The sequence below is a fragment of the Anthonomus grandis genome, chromosome 11 (genome assembly GCF_022605725.1).
Source record: "Anthonomus grandis grandis chromosome 11, icAntGran1.3, whole genome shotgun sequence".
Lineage (NCBI taxonomy): Eukaryota > Metazoa > Arthropoda > Insecta > Coleoptera > Curculionidae > Anthonomus > Anthonomus grandis.
The window spans coordinates 29,486,186-29,504,098 of NC_065556.1; the positions used below are offsets into that span (position 1 = coordinate 29,486,186).

General features: G+C 33.9%; 1 protein-coding gene and 1 long non-coding RNA gene across 3 annotated transcripts in view; one reads left to right on the forward strand and one right to left on the reverse strand.

Moving 5' to 3' along the window:
• Positions 1–14,770, reverse strand: part of LOC126742232 (serine/threonine-protein kinase NLK) — a 112,352-nt gene extending 97,582 nt beyond the window's left edge. Inside the window, 2 exon segments of the mRNA XM_050448858.1 lie at positions 13,557–13,899; positions 14,303–14,770. Of these exon segments, the coding sequence (XP_050304815.1) occupies positions 13,557–13,792 (236 nt within the window). The 5' untranslated portion in view covers positions 13,793–13,899; positions 14,303–14,770.
• LOC126742237 (uncharacterized) overlaps positions 1–17,913 on the forward strand; it is a 263,438-nt gene that overhangs the window by 117,489 nt on the left and 128,036 nt on the right. The window lies entirely within an intron of this gene.

Here is a 17,913-nt window from a genome sequence, read left to right on the forward strand (position 1 = left end):
AATTATTCAAAACTAAAAGCCTTAAAATAACAACAATATTTTTTTTGGTATTTTATTCTTGTGGAATATAGAAATTAAAAGAAATACTTTTATCGTTCTTTATTTCCCTAAACGTAACGCTATAAAAAAATCTGTACTGTAAATTTTGAATTTTGTCCATTGTACAAAACACTGTGCGACGTGTCGACGCATATTTTTACCAGATACCTTTTTGCCTTCTTAAATATTTTCAGAACCGCGTTTAATGATCTCATTTGTCATTTTATGGCTTAGACATGATAAAAAAGACTTTATGCATCAAGCGAGACAAAGGAAGCCAAAAATAACGCGTGCATGTATAGACCCTCTCCGCTTCTTCTTCTTCTTCTTCTTATGCCTTCGAAGTCCTCCTGCTGGGTGGATGGTTGCTGGTTTAGGTCGATGTCCTTGCCGCGGTGGTATCATGTTGATGATATACTTTGTTGTTGTTCAATTTTATTATGTTTTACCTTCGGTGGTACGGTGAACCTTTGCATGAACCTTCCAGACCGAGGAGTCGACGGACTAACACCAATTTCTTTTTTTTAAATAATTGAAATTGGACGGGACCAGATGTATAAAATTTTCAATGATAAAAATGACTTGAATTTTAACGAAATTTTAGCATAGCACCCAAATTCTTTACATTATTACACCTTAGTAAGAGACACACCATCCAGGTTAATATCTATTATGATTTTAAGAAAATCAAATATTATAACAATAGGTTTCAAAGTTATCCTGATTCAATAAATAAATAAGATGCGTTTAAATAATCCTGATGCAGACAATGAATACAAACTTGAGTGTCATCTGCAAAAACCTTGTCGTTTGCAATATTCTAAAGTGTAATAGAATTACAGAACAATACCTCCAGATGAGTCTTATTAATTAAAATCTATAATCCATAATATTTAAGTTTTGCTAATAATAGATGTAAAACATATTTTATTTTTATCATTTTATTATATTATATATTTTTTTATTTTATATTTTAATATATGTATTCTCATTTAAAACAAAACTCTTTTAATGATCTATAATAATTCTATCTCAATTTAATTAATTCCATAATCCCTCATTAACTTGATATATTTAAAATAACGTATATTGCTTAAGATGTCTAATATTCATTGAGTCAAGAGGACACCCAAAAATATTAATTGACCAGGCAGTGAGAAAGCAACGTTTTAGAGAAATGTGTGTATGTTGTTGTGTTGGAAAAAGAGTTGTGTTTACTGGTTAGATAAGGCTGCTAAATTTAATAGTGGTGAATATGTGAGAAATAGTTGATCTTGAGTAGATATGTGGCCATTATGAGAAGTTTGTACAGATATGTTTTTATTTTGCGCATCTTGTAGGTGTGAAAGCCTCTGTTCAATTAGGAACGAATGCGCAATTCCTCGAGTGCTGTCTGGTAAGACCTGGGGCTCGACTGACACGAATAAACAGAAGGATATAGTAGAAATATATCCTTTGTCTAATTCGTTGAGATGCTTACTGTTTAGCAGCAGTGGAGCGTCTGGGGAAGCCCTTACCATTCTAGGCGACACTAGCTAGTCGTCAAATAAAGGAAGATAACATGTTTGACATATGTATATATTGAAATCTGACATTGTGTAAATTGATGTTGACTGAGATGATGCAAGGGAACGGAAGTTCCCCGGTGAGTATATTTTATTATTGGCAAAAGTTGACATAACAGTAAATATTGTTTTTTTTTATTATTTTTATGTGATGTTCGAGTTTATGTCTAACAATATGAGAAGGATGACTGTTGAGTGAATTTGCATTGTAGAGACCCATTGGCTAAGAACAACTCTGACAGGTAATAAACCACATTTTAAAGCGTATTTTACATAGATCAAAAGTGATTGTATCGAACGCTTTTGAAAAGTTTAAAAGAACAAGTGCCGTTGACAATTTCTTATCTAAGCCATTATGTCATCAGTGACGGTGGGTAACTACAGTAATTAAGTCTTGTACTAAAGCCACTTAAATAAACGATTCTTAAAAACTTTTAATTTTTTTGGAAAAACACTAAAGTGTCTATTTAAATGAAAGAATTTGTATGCACATTTTCAAAAGTGTATTTTGCTTAGTTTTTGAGTTATGGACAATTTCTCATATTTTAACTGATTTTCATTGAAAAACAAATATTTTTAAAAAAAATCCTGAAATTGTTGTTATTCCAATATAAAAAGGTCGATATATTAGTTTATAGTTTTTTTTTGTTGGGCTCAAGAGCTTACATCACTATTAATAAATCTGCTGAGCTTGTATTCGATTTCCTGGCAAGTGGCCTTCTTAAAAACTACGTTTATTAGGCAGTTTGTGTTTCTGTTTCTGTAAGTACAATAATCGATTCAGCAGTTGAAAGGGCGTGAAAATTATTCAGTGTGGAAGTTCCAAGTAAGTGCGTTATTAAAGTTAGACGGACTTTGGAACTGTGTTACTGGAGAATAAGCTGCGGATGCTGATAGTGCGGCTAAAGCGCGACGTGAGGAGAAAGCCTTGTCAAAAACAATTTTTTCTCTGGATAAGTCGATGTTTGCGCACGTGATGCAAGCCGAAGACGCTAAGGATGCATGGAGTGCCCTTGAAAAGTCGTTTGAAGACAAAGGGTTGCATCGAAGACTTAGACTGCTCCGAAGTTTATGGCTAGAAAACTTTAGCACCATGGAGAGCTACGTAAATGAAGTAATGGCTCTTTCCCAGCTACTGATCTTCATATTGGGAAACCATTGGATGATGAGTTCTTAGGAGTTATAATGTTGCAGGGACTGACTGAAGAGTGCGAGCCTATGGTTATGGCCCTTGAAAATTCGGGTGTAGATATAACCTCGGACTTTGTAAAGACCAAATTGCTTCAGGACAAAAAGTGGCAAAATGGCAAACTAAACGGGGACAGTGCTTTAGTTTCGAGGAAATTTAAGAAACCCCCATGGTGCTGGAGCAGTAAGCAGAAAGGACATTATAAAAATCAACGTCCTGCTCAAAATAAAAAGGACCCGGCTCAACACTCAAATCCTACCAAAAATAAGGATCATCGAGGAGGGAAGAGTTTATTTGCTGCTGCTTTAATATGAATGGCTCGTCATGGTACGTGGAGAGTGGCGCGTCATCTTACATGACAGGGAATCGTGGTCTGCTAAAGGACATTACCGATTTGCACTCAGGACAGGAAATAATCGTGGCAAATGACTCGAAACTGTGTGTCGGTGGTACCGGTAAAAGTGTCGTGAAACTAGAGCAAGATGGCAGAGAAATGGACATACAAGGAGTTAAATATGTTCCAGAACTTTATGTAAATTTGTTATCTGTGAACTCTATGGTTTCTCCGAGGGATGCAAAATAGTTGTCTCGCGGAGCCCGTTTTATAATCATTAAATTTTATCGATTACTTTCGTTCTTTAAATAAATAGCTTAAATAAATTAATCTTGGTGGTTTCATTGCTTCCTGAATCACACATAGTGAGTCACACAGGTGATGGGCCCAGTGTCTAATGATTTTAATTGGAGATTTTGACTGTAAAATTTGAAAAGCGTATTTTACATAGTTTTTGAATTTATGGTCCATTTTTCAAACTTTCAATGAAAAAGAAATGCTATACCTCAAAAAAGGAAGTTACTCAAATTTTTTGAAAAACGCTTAAATACGTGTCTAATAATTTTAACTAGAGAATTTTACTGCAAAATTTGAAAAGTGTAATTTATTTAGTTTTTGAGTTATGGTAAGTTTCTAAAATTTCCAATGCAAAAAAAATATTTTCCTCAAAAAATTTTTTTTTTGCAAAAACCTCCAAGTTTTTCGACAAACGCTGAAATAGGTATAAAATCAATTTAATCAAGAAAATTTTATGTGAATTTTCAAAAATGTATTTTGCTTAGTTTTTTGAGTTATGGTCAATTTCTCAAATTTCCACATACGATTTTCTAGAATAGTCTTACTTATATTGCAATATGGAATCAACTGGCAAAGTAATTATTACTTTTACGTCACTGAAGGTGGAAGGATTTTTTGAAAAGTTGGAAAAGTAGTTTTGGAATTAATTATGTCAGTAATAAAAACATTTTAAAAATCACTGCAATACTTTAACAGTCTGACATTAATTCCACTCACCCAAGTGAAGCTTATTTTATTAATTTCAATAACAGAAGTTAAATGAAAAGAAAATTGAATTTTAAGTATTCAAGTATTTTGCAAAAATTTACTAAAAAATTTGCTTATATAACCAATTCAATTATTAGGTACGTGTAAGGCATCTATTATTTAAATATTGTCTTTTAATTTTTTTGTTTCAATTCAATTGTCCTACCTCGTTAAAATATACATTAAAAGCTTCTACAACATCTACATATGTCTTGCGTAACCTCTTACCTCGAAGAATCACAAACTGAATAAATGAATTAATTTATTTTAACTTTTCATTAGTAACCCATTTTGTGAGGCCAAATTTGCTTACTATCATTCTTACTTATTTGAAAAAAATAATCTTTGTCCTAATTCCAACTATACAACAAACAAAAATCGAGTATGTATTTATATATTCGATTTGTGTTTTTGTGTGGGTGTCCCAAAATTAGTGCGGACGAAACGCGAACCCTGTATTCTTTGGTCAAGAATAACCTCACTTGTTCCTATAAACATATATCGGCAAACGCCCCCCAAGGGAGCTACGCCCCTTTTAAATAGGGCACCTAAAGATGGTTTTTTCCATTTTCGAAACGGGTAAATATAAAAATTTTAAATTTTGGTATTCTCCCAATTTTGAAATGCTGAATTTAGTTGTCATTTCATAATTTTCATTATTTAGTCAGGTGCGTATCATTTAGGGGGTGAGCCTAAAAAAATACTTAAAAAAAAATTGTTTGCAAAGTTTTTGTTTTTTTTTTCTTTAAATTTTAAAAATTTAAAGCTCTTTACGTAAAAAAGTACCTCTTTCAACAGTACGAAAACGACTATGTATATAAATTAATAAAATGTCTAAAAATTATTAGCTTGAGTTCTTTGTTGATTTAAATTTATGCTCTAATTTTTTAATTGAATTCATCAATTGCTCTCTATATTTCTTAAGTAAACTACAATACACGCCTGACAAACATTTGTCCTTCCTCGACTCCTACTATCCCATAAAAGATTCATTTGCAAAGGGACCGAAAATCTCAAATAATATAGGGGAAAGAGTTACGGTTTTATTCCCTTCTGGAATTGTGCGTGATTGTATACGCAATTAAATCCAGAGAAGCGTGGCAACGCGGCCCTCTCCAGATCGATATTATAGGGAGAGCAGCTCCGTTTAATAAGGCAAGTAAGAACGAGAGGGACGGAAGCGAGAACCGTTAAGTTAAATTATGCATAATGTGGCAATTTGAAGAGCTCTAGTACTAGATGTATTGTCAATGTCATTTTCAAAAAAGGCCTTCTCGCTTCTAAATTGGTACAGTGAAATATATTTAAAAGCCAATAAATTTGACCGAAATAAAGAGCGTACAAAAAAGAAGGCGAACAGCTGGAGCATTTTAACTTTTATCAACAGGCCACCTGCCGAATCGAACAGCTGGTAAAACCCAACCCTCCTCGATCAGCCATAATATCGCATGATGATGATGATGGTGGCCATTTTTCTTGGCTTTATTTTTAAACTCGATACAGTAACTACTTATATACATAATAAATATTCACCATTTGTACAAGGTACACATTTAATTAATGAAACGCGTCAAGGCTCTAGGCGTTATATTTTTCAAACAAATTATCATGCACGATATCGATTTATCGCACTTAATGTTTCACATTTCTGTCAAAAAGAAATAGTATCAATGAGGACTTAAAAATGCTTGCTTTTACAAATATGCTAATTTAACGAGGGCACTCTTCGCTCATACTTGTCGATCACCTTAAAGCCATTTAGAATTAGCAATTGCCATGGAACTATTGGCGGTTTGTTTGATGTGATGCCAAATGCTTATGTAAAAATGGCAAAAAGAACACACTTTATAATATCATAAAAATTTGTCTTATTTGACTTATTTTGACAGGGGCAAAACGACACTATTCCTCTTTAATATACCATTTTTTTCCTATAAAAAAGTCAACATTCAATGTTAAATAATAAATGTAGATCACATATATTAAAGAAAAAGGCAATAACATCGCATTGTTGATTCCACCGACACAAGTAATCTTTACCAGTGACGTCGTCAAAAAATATCTACATGATAAATATTAATTATTAATAGATTATGCTTTAAATTATAAACAATATTACCGTATATGAATTCTTTATGCGTTTTTTAACGTACTTCATTAGATGAAAAGTACTCATCTAATAAAAAGCATTTTTATGGAAATTAAATATTTTATAATTATTATAGACTTGTGTTATAATATGTGTGGTTATCGCCACAAACGGCACAAGTTTTTATTATCGTAACAGTTCACAAAAACACTCAAATGCGTCTTTTTTCAAAAACACAGAACTTCACAAATGCGAAATGTAAACACAAAGCCGGTTGTCAAGATGACATCAGCTTCTGCCTGCGGTGTTGCCATTTCGAATTTTTTAAACGCGGTTTTAGGAATAAGATTGTTATTAATTTTTTTTTTGCTTTGAAGATGTTATTTTTGTATTTAGAATAACATATATCTATTTCTATATTTTATTTTTAGTCCAAATACTAACATTAATAAGTTAAATTAACATTATTATGCATCAGTCCTATCAGCTGTTAAACTACCATTATTAATAGCCACAAAGTCAGTACGAGCAGGTAAAGAGACTGCTCCCCAAAACATAATTCATCCTCCACCAAATAATCTGGTGTTCTGGAAGTTACATTGGGCATATCTTTCATTTGGTCTTCGATAAACTCTTATACGTCTATCTGAGTTGTAGAGACAAATTCTGGTTTCATCTGACCAAAGAGCTCTTTCCCAGTCTTCATTAGTCCAATCGATGTATTCCCTAGCAAAAATTAACCGTGCTCTATGTTGCTCTGGGGTCAAAGTTGGTCCTCGCGCTGGGATTCTTGGTCTTAGATTAAATTCAGCTAGGCGTCGACGAACAGGATCAGTTGAAATTCTGAGTCCATCTGCTTCCTGTAGCTGTGTCTGCAATCTTCCTGTCACAAGCCTTTGTCTTAAAGCGGAGAGCCTTATGAAACGGTCCTGAATTTAAGTACTGACCTATCTCCCTATAATGTTCAATCATACGGGAAATTGATGTATGCGACAAACCAAATCTCTCTCTAATTCCTTGAATGCTTCATTCCTCTTCCAGTAAAATGACTGCCTGCGCACATTCTTGATTGACGTTCCATAATAAACACTGTACTTCACAAATGTAAATTTTTGGTACAAATGATAAATTTTACCAATAAAACTTACAAGCAAAAAAAGGTATGTTAATTCAAATTTTATCGGGAATTCCAACAAAATAAAAATAAGCCAAACATACTTCGAGGAAAATAAACAGTTTTATAAATTTAGAACGTCCGTAATATGACAGTTTAAAATAAAAATAAATATTTTAATTTTTTTGGAGATTTCCAAAAATAATTCGAAATAATGTAGTGGTGCGTTAATTTTGCTGGCCAGTGTATTTCCACATCTTCCAAATATTTCATCATAAAATGTCCACTCATAAATATTTTTATACAAAAAAAAAACTAAAACACAATCGTGGGAATGACCCGAGAACAAGTTAGTATAACTTGACGCAAAACTATCCAGTTAAATTAAGATTCCGCTTGGATTCACATGAGGTTGTGCGTTTATAATTAATTGTTCAAGTTGTGATTTATATTTATGGGGCTCGCGGCACGTAGACGGGGCGAATTAGTTTAGTTTACTTTGTGCGGCAACAACCTCATTATTTCCTCGAGATGTACACGGACATCTCGCAAGATTCTTGCCTGAACATAACAAAGTTTGTTTTACACACTAAAAGGATCCTCATGTAAGAATAATAAGGACCTTTGTTTATATTAACGGGTGTTTTTCCTGACTTTTAGACATCAAGCTTTGTGGAAGGGTTGTCATGTACATGCAATATCTACGGACTTTAGTAAAACTTTTGACCGTGTCAATCATGCAATTTTGTTAAGCAAGTAGGGCCTTACCGGTCTCCTATATATGTGGCTGAAAAGCTACTTATCTAACAATAGGCAGATTTTTTAAACTGTGCAATTTTTAATCAAGTGAAGTGCATACTCCATCTGGTGTTTCTCAAGGATCCCACCTGTGGCCTTGTTGCTTTTTAACATCTTCATCAATGATATTGAAAGCTGTTTCATGAATACTATACTATACTATCTGAAATTTGCGGATTACTTAAAGGTTTACCGTAGAATCTCAAATTTGGATGAATGCCTCAAACTTCAGCTTAACTTAAATAAACTTGCCGCTAATATTATGGTCTTGAATACCAGTAAATGTCATTGCATACTTTTCTCTCGAGGTACAGGCCAGCTTAATTAATTATTTATACTATTAATGGCAATCTTTTGGGAGTATTATCTAGTGTAAAAGACCTTGGACTCCCAGTTAAATTTTTCTCTTCATGTCACCACAACTGTATTAAAGGCTATGCAAATGCTGAAATAAGAGGTGCACCAGAGACTTCCAGGGCATTGTTTCTATTAAGCTTCTTTACTGTGCACTAGTTCGTCCTTACCTAAAGTATGGTTCATGTATTTGGTCACCTCAATATAAAAATCACATTCAAACGATTGAACAGGTTCAGCACAATTTTTAAGGTATATATTGCGTTCAAAAGGAATGTTCCACTTCCTTTAAATGAATAAATGACTCATATATAGGTAACTGTGACAACCAGTCAATTGATGATTTGAACCATATTTTATTTGAATGTAAAAATAATATGGAGGCAGTGATGTTTCTGTATAATAAATTGAAAGAGCTTGGCTTGCTTCCTTATGGCAAACGAGTCTATTTTCATAAAATTTTTGAAATTGTCTAAAAGGAAAATATAACTTGAAAGTATATGCACTAGTTAATAATTATAGTTACTTAGAGATCCCTTTGTTTTTTGCCTATTGTTTACCTACCTATCCGAGCCCCCATATGTTCTGTTTTAAAAAATGTCATGCATTGGCTCCAGGACGAGAAGCGTGTGACCTTGTCTAACATCCCTAGTATTAATCTTTCTTGCACTATTCCTTTTTTTGTACTCTTTTTATTAGATACAATGTCATACTACCCAATAGTATAATTATTTAAATACTATATTAGCAACCTGTTCTATTATCAATGAGTTCCTATATTGGAACATGTGGCTAAATGTGCCAAGCACATGTTCAAGCAAAGCCACAGTACAAGGCCAAAAAAAAAATTATCTACCACGAGTTTGAGTCCCATGAGATTCTGTGACGTTCTTTATTCTGGAACTTGCTGTCCAGATATACTCGGTAAAATTTGTCTATATGTTCCTTATAAGCAGACCCTTCAGATCCCCTTATTCCATATTCCATCCCACCGAACCAATTATAGAATTAATTCCTTTGTTACCAGGTTAAGCAAACTTGCTAACCAGTTGGATTGTTTTACTAATAAAATAGAATTTATAAGACTGTTGAAAGCCAATGTTACCAAATTGTACCCTATCTATTTTTAAGGTTTTTTTCAGGTATCACTATGATTTTTGCGCAATGTGTAGAGTAGGTTAGGTTTTTCTTCTCTTGTAAAATGATTTATATTGTTGTAAATTGGGCAATCGCCCGTTAGAAGAAAAAACAGAAATAAATAATTATTATAATATTTTTTATAACTTTTATTACTTAACAACCTAATTAATGACTACGTTGCTGATACAAAACAAATTTTTCCCCGTGAGGATCTTTTTACTGTTCCCGTATACGATCGAATATGGCCGGCGACGGTGTACGGTGTGATGCGTAGGGAGGACAATGCCCTTTGGGTTACATCGGCCTTTAAATTATTAAATTCAAGACGAACGAATAAAGGAACTGTCGCATAAGCAATGTAACTACAACGAAGAAACTTACCCAACGATTTGTGTGATTTTTAAATAGTTAAATCGCGTTTAAATAAATCATGAGAATTTTTAAATTTCGCTCGAATTGGTGTGATGTTGAAAAAAACTAACTACAGAGAATCCAAGGTATTTATTTGTTCAATCAATCAATCAGCATACGGCTTAGAAGACATTGAAAATATTGAACGTCTCGGAAGTGAAAGAAATGGTTATGAACGATCACCGATCCCAGTCAGAGGAGTCAAAAAAGCAGCCAGTAAAATTGTTGAAACTTGAACAAATACAGCGACGAATGGAAGTTGCTCAGGAGTCTCAGACGATTCAGAATTACTGAAACGCATCATAATAGGTGACGAAACAAGGATTTTTTGATATGCATATGGATGTAGATTTTATGAAAAAAGCTCGGTCAAATGTGAAGGTTATGCCCGTTGTGTTCTTTGATTTTAATGACATAATGCATCATGAATTCTTGTCACAAGGTCATAATAAGGACTACTATCTACCAGTTCAATGCTGTTTACGTGAAGCAATCCAAAAAAAACCGCTCGGATTTGTGCAAAGCAATCCATGGCTTTGGCACCTGCTCACACGCTTATGCGTAACTTTTTGGACAAAAATAATACTGGCCAGGCATAGCTCTGATTGACTTTTTTTTCTATTTTGAAAAATAAAGAGAACCCTAAAAGGTTGTCGTTTTACAAGCATAGGAGGGAAAGAGCTGAAGGCTATTTCCAGGATCGAAATCAAGTTTGAACGATTTGATATCTAAAGGGGACTATTTGGAAGGTTACAACGTTAATGTAGACGAATAATTTTTTTTCACACTTCATATACATTTTAGGGATCACATTTTAGGCATTTGATTGTGTAGATCATGGAATACTGCTGTCTAAGCTCAATAATTATGGCTTTAGAGGTGTGGCATTGCAATGGCTGGAATCCTATCGTCTCTAGCTATCGTCGCTAGAATCCTATGTCTAATCGTACCCAAAGAGTTACAGTATCTGGATGTTTATCCGATTCCAGATCCCTTAAAACTGGAGTACCTCAGGGTTCAGTGTTAGGACCACTATTATTTTTGCTCTATGTAAATGATTTGGGTTCATTAAAACTGCAGGGCAAAGTGGTTCAGTTTGCTGATGATACCACCATTTTATGGAATCATAGAGATTCTGATAATGTTAGAGCCCAGGTTTTTAAGGATCTTAAGATTTTATCGGAGTGGTGTGATGCAAACAGGCTTGTATTTAATGTGGGCAAAACCTTTATTATGGGATTTAAGTGTGACGTTCAGGGCCTTATGTTTAGTGAAAACTCCCCCTTATAAAACAAAGAAAGCTGTAAGTTCCTTGGTATTACCATTGATGGTCGCCTTCGCTTCGAAGATCATATCCTAAATCTTGCATCAAAATTATCCTCTGGATGCTTTGCAGTAAGAATTGCGGGGGATGAGCTGGGAGGGGTAGTTGCACGTTCAGTGTACTTTTCTCTTATTGAGTCCCACCTTCGTTATGGCTTGCCTTTTTGGGGTTTAAGCAACAAGGGATTATTAAACATAATTTTTGTGATTCAAAAAAAAGGCAGTTAGATACCTATGTTCCGCTGGGTTAAGAGATTCTTGTAAACCTCTCTTTATATCTCAAAAAATCCTAACTCTTTTTTCTCTTTTTATCTTAGAAACAGCTACTCTTATTCATAAATGTCCTAAACCTCCCTCTAACACTGGTCATATGACTCGCCAGGTTAACGATTTTCCCTTACCAATCCCTACATCCTCCCTCACCAAGAACTCACTTATATACCTTAGCAAAAAAATTTACAACCATGTTCCTCTATGTGTCAGACAAATTTTAGAAGTTAAGAGATTCAAAAAGGAATTAAAATCACTTTTATTATCCAGGGCATATTATAGCCTTGACGATTTTTTTAATGATACCTTTTAACTAACCTGTGCTCTGACATCATTTTAGTGTTTTAGTTTTGTTTCCTGTTAAATAATTTAATTTACTTCTTCTAAATTCTGTTTTATTGACAGCTTTACTTATTTTTTAATGAAATTTATCAAAAAGATGCTTTTTTTTTTCTTAATCTGTTTTGTTATGATTAATTTTGGTAATCTGTGTAAATGTTATGTTAAAGTGTTTTAGATGTTATGTTTGTTTGAAATTTGAAATTTAAAGTGAATTTGGAATTTTTTAGTTTTTAGGATGCTTGTACACAAGATTTTGTTGTCTTACGTAATATAGCACATTTTCTTTCTTTCTTTCTTTCTTTCAAAGTTAATGTTCGATTAACTATTATTTCTAATGCAGGACGCGGATACGCCTGTCGTCATGCTCGAGATAGAGAAGCAAAAAAAGATCCCGATTAGGACCCGAAGGATCATAATAATGTTGAATGTTGACCCCTTGACAAAAGCGCGTCGCTCCGCCCGTGTATCCGGTTCTGGCCGGGCCCCAGGTCGATTTCTCGTTTCTCTCGTTCTCTATTGTCCCCCACGAAAACCAGCTTCGTTGGCTCCAGGGCCGCCGGTGCACGGGCATCATCGCAGCAGCATCGCCAATCCGGTCCCAACTATTTCAACCACGTTTTTGTTTTTTGTTTATTCGTTATACAGGGTGTTCCGGGACCCAGTGTACCTACACTATAAGAACCACTCGGGGGTTCAAGAATTGACTTTATTGCGAATATACGAGTATAAGTTGGTTTATACTCTATTTCAGAAATGTATAGAGCAATAAAACCTCATTAGGTATGCAAAAGTGGTACCGGGTGATCCACCAATATTTTATGCCACTACCTTAGTTAGGTATTAGTTTCAATGTAAAATTCTTTCTTTTCGTTGAGTGCAGGTAGTGCCACCCGGTTTTGGGTCAATTTATGAGTTTTGCCCATTGTTATCCACTGATAAACATTGAAAACGATTCGCCAAAGGGGTGCAACTGGGACTTTTTTTTATGAGACTTAATATTATATGTTACCTTATGATTTTTACCTGTCCCCCTTTTCGCATGCTACAACGCGTTAAAAGGTACCTATACGTATTTTATCTTTTTAGAAATAAAGGCATTTAATCCATGAAAATTAAATTAAAAGTACCTATAGTAATAGTAGGTACTTATAATAAATATGATAAGTACCTACGCCTATGAACGACCACGAAATTTAGCCAAACAGAACGGAATTCCCCAGTTTATTACTCTATAGATTTCTGAAACAGAGTATAGTTATTTTTACATAATTCAAAAACCTCTATAGCTTCGTCAATAACTATTTTTATTATTTTAAATTTTACTGGGCATAATATACTAGTACAACGAAAGCTAGAAGTGTATCTACAAAGGATGCTATATGATCATTTTAGGCACATTTGTGCTGCTTGAGTAGTACCTAACCTTTTAAAATTTTTTGTTAGAGAATCACCCTGTGAAATTCCCAGTATATGCATGCTTATATAAAAATATTCGGGGACTATCTCTAGTAAGATAAAAGAAAGATCGACGTTAACGAACTTACCACACAACTCCGAAAGCTCCGTAACCGATGGGCCTGTCTGGCTGTACTTGTTCTTGTGTGTGAGCGGGAGTGGCGGCGTGTTGGGGATGATAGTAGGGTTGGGCGGCGTGCAAACCGCCGCCGCCCCCCTGTTGGGCGGCAGTGGCGGCGGCTGGTCCCCCTGCGCTACCCTGCATCAGGCTCATGGACACGGACATGGACACCCTGGTGTGGCAGCTCGGCCCCACAACAGCCATCAAATTGATAATCGAACGCAAAATTCAGGAGGCGCTTGACGTTTTCGACTTTATCACTGCATCGTTTTTTGTTAGTTGCATGGGTTAGGGTCCATGTCGGATCCGATCTGAAATAAGACGATATTATGAAGCAATAGCAGATTTTTTTAGTCGAGGCGCACGTCACATACAGACAGAGTAAGATTATGAATCTTAAATTTGAAAAAAAAATCAATGAGGCTTAAATACGCACAATAGAATCGTTTATTGTAGAGACTTTTGAAAATTTTACATGTTTCAGGAATGTTATTAAATGATCTGTTTCTAACTATGTCAAAAAAGCTAATTAGTAATCCCAGGATAAAAAGCATTCCTGAAATCCCCATAACCTGGATTTCAATTGCTTTTTTTAAATTTAAGAGTAGGTATCTGTAAATATAATTGTTCAGAAAAAGCTAAGTTGGGTCTATCTAATAGCCTATAATTCCCTATGCTATAGAGCAATTAAGAAATCTAAGCAAGGTGCCTTACCAAAAATATCCAAGTAAGCTTCCAATAAAAACGCGTATGATTCTATCCAAAAGGAGCACAATGGAAACACTCACTATTCAGAACGCTTATAGAAAAAAAAATAATGATAATAGGAACACTTAAATATTTGAAACACGTTTACAGTAAGTTGTAATGCGGTACGGGTCCTTTCCAAGTAAAAATATAAAGAGGGGGTGTCCGTATTACAATTTTAACGCGACGAAAAGGCCCTCAAAGCGAACGCCCGTCCTATATATAATAAGAGAGAAAACGGAGCAGGGTCGTAATCGAATTATTAGAAAGAAAATAATAAAAAGGATGGTTGGTTGGTTGGTTCTTAAATGTTTTGTGGATGTGCGGAAATGCGCGCGCGCCGCACCCTCGATCCGCGACTACTTGAAACGGACTGAGTGCGAGTGTAGTGAATTTTCAGTTTTTCGGTCGCGGTCTGGGTTCGGTCGTTAAATTACGGTCGACGCGTGCGCACTGCGAGATCCGCTTTAACACAATTTATTTATCGGAACGAGTGTGACTGCGAGGCCACGCCCTCGCACCGTCGGACATGCTGCGGATGCGACCACCCCATTGGCCGTCGTCGGAGAGTCGCTTTAAAACCAGCTGATTGTCAAATCTTTTATTAGTCACGTACGACGGGACACCATTAGCGGCGTAACGTTAACGTTAATTGTTCTGATAATATTATGGAAAAAATAGCGGTTTTACGTACCTTGATCTTTTCGTTATAAATAATTAAGAAACGAATACTATTGAATAGGAATAAAGCAAAAAACTAAAAGTAGGACGCTTTATAGGAAATTGAAGGATTCCTGAGGATGATTTGAGGGTGAAGGAAGATTTCATCATGAATCAGTTATTTTTAGTTAATAGCGTTAATGTTAATAGTTCTGATTTAAAAAAAAAACGACTGTAAGTAAAATGATCTTTACTTTTTACTTTTGACCTTTACGAGGAACAGCAATGAATTTACATTATTCTCAATTACAGACAAAGAAAAAACAGACCAAAATTATGAAGCATTTTAGGTGATTGGAAGGATATTGATGGTTACTTAAGGGTGAGAACGTCTAAGCTTTTCAATTTCCTGGAAGAAAAAAATATTTTATTTATTATTTTAGGTAGAAAAACACAGGCAGATGGAGTTATGAACTACTCAATTTTATTAAAACCAGCTGATTGTCAAATCTTTTATTAGTCATGTACGACACCATTAGCCGCGTAACGTTAACGTTAATTGTTCTAATAACATTATGGAAAAAATAGCGGCTTTACGTACCTTGAGCTTTTCGTTACAAACAATTAACATACGAATAAAATTACATTACTGTCAATTAGAGACAAAAGAAGCAAAAAACTAAAAGTAGGGAGCTCTATAGCAGATTGCAGGATTCCTGGGGATGATTTGAGGGTGAAAACTTTGTCATGAAATCCTAGAAGCAATAATAGTTAGCACCAAGATATTGACAATAACGATGATAAGAACTTACTTAGTTGGGATCAATATTAATGCATGTTTTAGACTTCTTAGGTGGTGACATATTTGAAAAGTCTACTGGAGGTTTTAAATTATTTAAGTCTAACGTTCGATTTCTCTTTTTATTGCCGTTCTTTTTGTGTGGCTTTGTCGTTTTCCTTTTTGGTTATCTTTTCTTAAAATAAAACATGTGAAATTTTCATTTGAGACTTTTTAATGTCTCATATCTTATTCTCTAAATTTTCAAAAATTTCATTACCAATACAAAATACAAAATTTTATTTCATTTATTGTGTTAGTTTATCTCAATAAAAGATCGTTCATTAAATCAAACTGACCTTTGAACATTATTATTTTCGATCAGATGTGGTGTTTTGTGGGTAAATTGGAGAAGTATCGTTATCGTTAATGGTTTTAATTCAAAAAAAAAAAAAAATAACGGCTGTAGCGTTGATTGAAAGAATTCAGAACTCAAACTCTTTCAGTCAACGGCTGTAGGTACGGTGATCTTTACTTTTTACTTTTGACCTTTACGAGGAACAGGAATGAATTTACATTATTCTCAATTATAGACTAAGAATTCAAAATTATGAAGCATTTTAGGTGATTGGAAGGATATTGATGATTACTTAAGGGTAAGAACGTCTAAGCTTTTCAATTTCCTGGAAAAAAAAATTTTTTATTTATTATTTCAGGTAGAAAAACACATTGGTAGCAGATGGAGTTATCAACTACTCAATTTTTTTTGGTTCTTCAATTGTCTCTTATTTGTTTCATGCAGCTGAAGACTTTTTTTTTTTTAAGGAGGTTTAGGAAATCTGCTTCCAGACACCTCAGGCATAAAGTTTTATTCTGAGCAATACCCGTATACTTCTTATCAAATTAATCTTCTTGAATGGAAATTCTTTGAATTTACTTAGTAAGTTAATTACTAATTTTTTCCTCTAAGGCAATTATTTTTTGCAAAAAAAAACAGATTTTCAATAATATTACCCTTAAACACCACCCACCCACCCCACACCCTTATTTACTAATAAATTATTCTCAAAAAACACGGTTTTTCAAATTAATATGCACGAACAAGAGACGATAATAACACTGTTTTTGTACTAAATATTTATATGCAACATATATAAAATTTAAATAATATATATTAGGTCATGGTCTTTGTTCTCCTGAGTTATTTACAGTTCATGTCATTTTATATATAAATAATTAATAGATTGGGTATTATCAACGAGATCATCTTTTCATGCGTACTATTTCGGAAGACCGAGATTTTTCAAAAGAATGTCTCACTAGAGAAGTGTGTGGGGTGGGTGGGGGGATAAGGGTAATATTACTGAAAAAAAAAATGTTTGCAGTAAATAATTTCCTTAGAGCAAAAAATTAGTAATTAATTAACTACCTAAGTAAATTCAAAAAAATATCATTCAAGAAGACTGATTTGATAAAAAGTATATAGCCCAGAATAAAACTTTCCATGTTGTGTATAAATGGAAAGAAATAAAGAATAAGTCGCTCTATAAAATATTATGCAAAAAAAACAAATTAAAGTAAAATTTTCTAACCTGAAAAAGTGCATTATTTACTAAATCTAAGGCACTTTAATGTCGAATTGAAGACTCGAATAAGACAAACATATGAACAAATTTCTAAACAGGAATTACAAAAAGAAAAATGCATTAGATATTATAGTGGTTCGATCAATATTTATCAAACTTAGAACTTAAATATCTGGGATAAGGAGGATCCAATATAACTTAACAGATTCGAAATAAATAATGTTAATAAAAAAAGACTAAACTCGATTAAAATATGTACGTCAATGAAGTATCGCATTTTTTACAGTGGGCAAAATAGGCGCACAAAAACGCAAAAGATCGCTCAAGATATTGTTTCGTATATCCACCTTGACACCCTGTATATTTCGTGACTTTGTTTAGGGCTTATTGCGGTCATTTGTGTTTAAAAGTTCCATTATATTATATTCTCGTTTGAAGTTCTTTCTTTCGTTTTGATTTTTCGATTAAATTTAATTTAATTATTGTTGCAGTTAACATGTAAACAATTTCCTATTATTGGTGGCCTGTTGGATATAAAGGCTTAAATCAAATAA